General features: G+C 38.7%; 1 protein-coding gene across 1 annotated transcript; it reads left to right on the top strand.

The window, feature by feature from the left end:
• The first annotated feature begins 2,001 nt into the window (after positions 1 to 2,001).
• On the top strand, positions 2,002 to 2,504 carry LOC125343976 (ubiquitin-conjugating enzyme E2 variant 2-like). The gene has a single exon (XM_048336572.1). It carries the CDS (start codon positions 2,002 to 2,004, stop codon positions 2,437 to 2,439), a length of 438 nt encoding a protein of 145 aa, XP_048192529.1. The 3' UTR covers positions 2,440 to 2,504.
• The last annotated feature ends 4,294 nt before the right edge of the window (positions 2,505 to 6,798 follow it).

Raw genomic sequence — 6,798 nt, 5'->3', positions numbered from 1 at the left:
GTTAAAATCATACATAAAAGGATGCTTTAGAAAGCTACTTCAAGTGTCTAGGCAGAGACAGTGGCTCAGACAAAACCTAAAAACATAGTAAACTCAGTCTGATCTCTGACAATCAGCCTCTACCAAAATTGAAAATTATAAATATCCTGAGAGTCAAAATGTTCCAACACAAAATCAATAAAACACAAACAAAAGCAATAAATGAAAGAAACAGAGGACAAGAACACGCTGTAAGGCAAATAGAAAAATGGCAGATGTGCATGTTCTCATGAGTAATTAAATGTGAAAAGATTAAACATTCATTTCAAAATACAATGATTAGCAGCCTAGATAAAGCAATTTTTAAAACAACCATTAGATACCACGTATTTTCTCTAAAAAGCACACTGTAGAGTCATTAAAGAAAGAAATGGGTTGAAAGTCGAATAATGAAAAGAAGTTAATTTCATACAAATAAAAAACAAGACACCTCGATTGACTATTATAATACCAAGAAAAACAGACTACAAATCAAAAACCATCATGAGACAAGGATATTATATACTTATAAAATGGTCAATTCACCAGAAAAATACAGAATTTATAAACATACAGTAAACATCACAACTTCAAAATACATGAAGCAAATACTGATAGAACTAAATGGAGAATTATAGAGCATTATAATAGCACAAATGAATAAGCATTTTAATACACACGTTCAATAACATAGAACAAAATTAAGCAACAGATGGCATGAACAAAGCTATAGTCCAATTTGACCTAACAAACATATACAAAATGCTCTACCTGAAAATAAAAAAATGAATACATATTTTCCTCAGCTGCATATGGAACTTTCTCCAGGATTAGGACATATGTTAGGCCCAATACCTAGTCTTGACAAATTGTAAAAGATTGAAATTGCACAGTATCTCTTCTAATCAAGATGGATGAATCTCACTAAGTGGCTTGAGGAAAGAACTCTGTACCCAATTTTATATTTTTGCAGCAGATTCCTCCACTCTCTTGGAAGCAGGTTAAAAGGCTGACAGACTTTTCTATCATCTCCTTCATTGATCCAGTGGGTGCAAGTACACGAGTTCAGAAGGAAAATCTGTGGTGGAAGAGATGGTCACACACATATCCTTAAGAGGCTGTCGTGAATCAACCCACATGTCACCATATGGCAAGCTGGGAAGAAAATATTGGAACTTCTTTGTAATTTAATGGTGTTTGAGGAGAACTGGCTTAGTGTGTATCTAGGATGTGGGGGGGCCTGGCTTCATGTGGGAAATCCATTGATGGAGTTCAGTATCCCACAAGGGAATAAATGAAATCACCTTGGGCAGTTCTTCCTCTCCTCTATCATAACAAAAGAGACCCTGACATGAACACTTGTAGAGGCTTTACCTTATACTTAAGGCACTGTCAGAACACACAACACAATTTGAGCATGGCAAAGTGTGGATTTCAAGAGGCAGAGTAGATATTCTATTGGGGACTTTACCTAATGCTTTGCTTTATAAAGTACCATGTCTATCAGGTTTTTGGCATTTATTGGATATCTATTAATAGTACCCTGTCCATCTGTCCATGGGAAGTCTAATCAATGTGATCCTTTGGTGTTTCCTATAGAGACAAAATTAAGGAATCATGACTTCCAGAAAGATGGTGGCATCATCACAGGTGAACTCCCTTGGTGTCTCTGACCAAACAGAGATTTAGGGTCCCAGCACACATTTTACCTCAAGAGATCCATATCAATCAAACTAAACAGAGACTTATTCTAGTACAGAAGTCACACCATGGAAAAGCAAGAACAGAAAACAGTGAAGATTTCAGCTGAGCTGAGAGATTGCTGCCACATCCCTGCTGTGCAGGGCGATCAAGAGCACCATTCTCCAATCAAACTTTAAATAGAGACTCATTCTAATACTGGATGTAAGAAGAGAAAACAGCAAAGATCTCAGAATCAAAAGTGCAGAACCCAGGAGCGGCTGTGCCGGTCTGCAGGAGAACATGGCGGTCTCCACAGGAGTTAAAGTTCCTCGTAATTTTCGCTTATTGGAAGAACTTGAAGAAGGACAAAAAGGAGTAGGTGATGGCATGGTTAGCTGGGGCCTCGAAGATGATGAAGATATGACACTTACAAGGTGGACAGGCATGATTATTGGGCAACCAAGGACAAATTATGAAAACAGAATATATAGCCTAAAAGTAGAATGTGGAACTAAATATCCGGAAGCTCCTCCATCAGTTAGATTTGTAACAAAAATTAATATGAATGGAATAAACAATTCCAGTGGAATGGTGGATGCACGGAGCATACCAGTGTTAGCAAAGTGGCAAAATTCCTATAGCATCAAAGTTGTACTTCAAGAGCTGAGACGTCTAATGGTGTCCAAGGAGAATATGAAGCTTCCACAGCCACCCGAAGGACAAACATACAACAATTAATTGTAGTGAATCTCAGATTTGTCTTACATCAACAACCTTCTACTCATATTAATGTCTTGATTAAATATCACAATATAAAATACCTACACATTAAGTAAGAGAATTCCAGCTGGTAAACACGACCTGGACACTTGAAGAATATATTTAATATATGTACACCCATTATATTTTCAGGTTACAGGAGGAAAAATGCAGCAGAATTTTTCTTTCTCTTGTTAAGGCACTGTCACTTAAACATGAACCTGGAGTACTCGAATTAGAACTCGGGTTTTCAAGGTGAAAGTATGGCGAGAAGAGTCAGATGGCAGTGGAAAATGAGTGTGCTTCTGAAACAAAATCTCCAGAAGGAAAAATGGAAGTGGCATGCTTTATCCATCTTACTTAGTGAAAAAGCTACAGTTGAAATTGGTTAAAGTAGCAGGTACAGTGAATATTGTCACAAATTGTGTTAATTTTTGAAATGGTGTGGGTGCTGACTACTAGTAGTATCAAATATGTTCAGGATTGTTTTGATACCTGTATTTATAATAAAAAGATGTTGGGGGGGTCGATGAATTTCTGTTAAAAGCTGTTTCTGTGTGTTACATGTAACAGACATGACAAATATTTGTTTACTGTCTTTGTTTAATAAACCATGCATTTATGTTTAAGTCAACAAAAAGGAAATAGGTGTATGGATATGTGATTTTGAGATTAAAGGTAGTCTTAAAAATGTAAATAAAATGTGGAACTGTCAAAAAAAAAAGTGCAGAACCCTGATGAGCAGCTGCTGCTGTGGCCATGCAGCACAAGGTGGAAGGGGCTGGGGAACAAGGAGAGTAACACACCTGAATGGCTACACCAGGGGAAAACACCAGGAAGTGAGGTTTGAGACTGACACATCCAGGCACAGAGATGTCTCAGCAGGACTCCGCTGGCAAGCTCCACAGGGACTCTAGAATCTGTGAGTACCTCATTGGGGAACCGTCCCTTGGTGCACCAGCTCCCTGTGAAGACTCAAAATGTCCTGACCAGATCCCCTACCTGAGAGGGAGGAAATATACTTGAAGAGAGGAAAGACCCAAACTCTTTTCCCACACTTTTCATGGTTACCTGGGAAAGACTCCTGGAACACATCCTCGTCCATGCACCAGCAAACTACAACTCCCAATTCTCCTCAAAACTCTCACACCCCTTGAAGAGGCACACAGCCAGGGAGACATCTGGGAAAACAACACCAGGACTGGCCCTCACACAGGATATATGGCTGTAAAACATTAACTGCAATATGGAACAGACCAAATCTGTGACACACCAAACAGTGACTCTCCCTTTCTCTCTCTGTTTTTAGACAATGTGAATTTTCAAGTTGAATGTTCTGGGTCTACTGATTTGAGACATGTGTTTACAAAATTTATAATCTATTCTTTGTAATATACACACAATAGTATTCAACTCTTTGTTCCCTGTCCTCTCCTCCTTCTTTTCTCCCCTAACTTCCCTATAAACATGTTCCCCTCTCACTCATATATATCTCTGAACACCTCTCCCATCCTAACCTTACCTCACAACCTCAATACTTTCATCTGATAGTCAAATTTTAACAGTACAATTCCACAGCACAACTGAACTCTACATCTCCACTCAACAATCCCTACAAGCCCTGAACCCAGATACATAAATCTCAACCAAGGGACAGAACACCAGCTCCCCAGTCAACCAAGAAAACAAGAAACAACTATTTAGAAGACAATAGATTTATAAAAGATAAAACTAAAAGGTTCTTCAAATGGGCAGAACACATCACACAAAGAGTAGAAATATGCAAATCTAAGGAAATACAAGGATCACAGAAAATGGTGAAAGAAAGTAGACCTAGAAGACACTTCACCAGATGCACTAATTCATTGCTGATAAATTTAATGAAAAGTTTGGAAACATACACAAGACAATTTGTAAGCATGATAAGACTAACCAAAGAATAATGGAAGAATACACAGAACTCATGAACAAGAAGCTAAATGAAGTCCAAAGGAATCCAGCGAAAAAGCAGCCACATATTTAAAGGAAATCAAGGAAAATACAAACAGCCGTGATGTGAAAGAGGTCCTTAGAAATCCTAAAACAAGACTTCAAAAAAGAGCTAGAGGGCTGGGAATGTGGCCTAGTGGCAAGAGCGCTTGCCTCCTACACATGAAGCTCTCGGTTCAATTCCCCAGCACCACATATATGGAAAACGGCCAGAAGGGGCGCTGTGGCTCAGGTGGCAGAGTGCTAGCCTTGAACAGGAAGAGGCCAGGGAGAGGGCTCTGGCCCTGAGTCCAAGGCCCAGGACTAGCCAAAAAAAAAAAAAGAGCTAGAAACCCTAACAAATGATCAAACAGAATACCAGAAAAAGGAAAATAAAGCAGATTTAAGGAAGTGGTAAAACCTCCCATATTCCTGGGTTGGGAGGTTTAACATCACGAAAATGGAAATACTGCCCAAAGCAATCTATAAATTCAGTACAATACCCATAAAAATCCCAACAATATTCTTCAATGATCCAGAAGAAGCAATCCAAAAATTCATGTCATAATAGAAGACCCCAAATAGCAAAAACAATCCTCAAAAGGAAGAGCAGTGCTGGAGGAATATCAGTTCCAAGCTTCAAACACTATTACACAGCCATAGTAGTAAAACAGCTTGGTGCTGGTACAAGTACAGGCCTGAGGACCAATGGACTAGAATAGAAATCCCAGAAATGAACCCACAGACCTGTAGCCACTTAATATTTGATAAGGGAGCCAAAAACACAGGATGGAAGAAAGTCAGCCTTTTCAACAAATAGTGCTGGCAGAATTGGCTATATACGTGTAAAAGGCTGAAGCTAGATTCTGACATATCACCCTACACCAGAATCCATTCCACATGGATCAAAGACCTCAATGTAAGACCAGATACCCTATAACTATTACAGGAATGGATACAGGTACAGTAAGACACCTTGGCACAGGTCAAAACTTCCCAAGTAAAGATTTAGAAACACAAATCAAAGAAAGTCTGGATAAATGGGATTGTATGAAACAGCAGAGCTTCTGCATGGCAAAGGACATAGCTTGCAAGATAAATAGAAAGCTCACAGAATGGGAGACTATATTTCCTAGCTATGTGTTAGACAAAGTCCTCATATCTGAAATATACTTAGAGCTCAAAAAATTAAATCCCCCCCAAAATCCTCAAAGAAACAACCACCCCATTAATAAGTATTCTAAAGAGACTTTTCCAAAGAACAAATAAGAAAGGCCAATAGACACATGAAGAAATGTTTAACAACTCTGGTCATAAAAGAAATGCAAATCAAAACAACACTGACATTCCACTTCACCCCCAATTAGAATGTAAACTTGTTCAAGCACTCTGGAGAGCAGTATGGAGGTTCATTAGAAGACTAAATATAGACTTTTCCTGTGACCCAGCAATCCCTCTGCTGGGCATTTATCCAAATGACCACAAACCATGCTACATCAAAGCAAACAGCACGAGCATGTTCACTGCAGCATTGTTTATCACAGTCAAGATATGTAATCAACCTAGATGTTTGTCAGTGGACAAATGGATTTTAAAAAGTAATATATATATATATATATGAATTCTGCTAATCTAACATAAAGAATATTGTACCATTTGTAAGGAAATAGAAAGACTTGGAAAAAATTGTATTAAGCACAGCAAGCCAGAGGCAAGGAAATAAAGGCTCATGGTTTCTCTCATTTGTGCTAACTAGAATGCGCCTATATATGCACGCACACTGGGACATGATAAATTATATAGTACTCTAGACATTCAGACACTGAGGCCAAAGGAGGATATGATATGCATAGGAGTGACTGACAAAGGCTTAATAGCTATGTGCAGATGATCACATAATATTCTATGAAATGAACTCTAAGAAAAGGGAATGAGACAGTTTTTAGTTGTCATTGTTGCTGTTCTTGTTTTCCTTTCCTTCTGTTTTGTTAGTTTGTATTTGTATGTGGGGCACAGAAAAGTTTTGGAACAAGGATGAATAAGTACAACCGTGGTACTCACTAGGCACTATCTAGAAAATGAACTGTCCGTCTTGTGGGTGGGGACAGGAGGGAAAAACTGGGAGAGAGTGATGGGAGGGAAGACATGGGTCATAGAGAATTGTACTCATTCTCATTACCTGATCCATGTAACTGTAACCCCTCTGTATATCAATTCTACAATAACAATCTTAAAAAGGGAGCACTCTCCCTTTCCCACTAGTGAGGCTATTCCCATTTAAACCAGTACCCAGAGCAGGATCAGAGACTGAAACTGAGGATCCATGTTTGATGGTAGTTGCTAATCTGTATTACCCTTACCAAGGAAGAT

Source organism: Perognathus longimembris, chromosome 28 (assembly GCF_023159225.1).
Source record: "Perognathus longimembris pacificus isolate PPM17 chromosome 28, ASM2315922v1, whole genome shotgun sequence".
Taxonomy (NCBI): domain Eukaryota; kingdom Metazoa; phylum Chordata; class Mammalia; order Rodentia; family Heteromyidae; genus Perognathus; species Perognathus longimembris.
The sequence above is the reverse complement of the archived record's forward strand: the minus strand, read 5'-3'. Positions and strand labels throughout refer to the sequence as shown.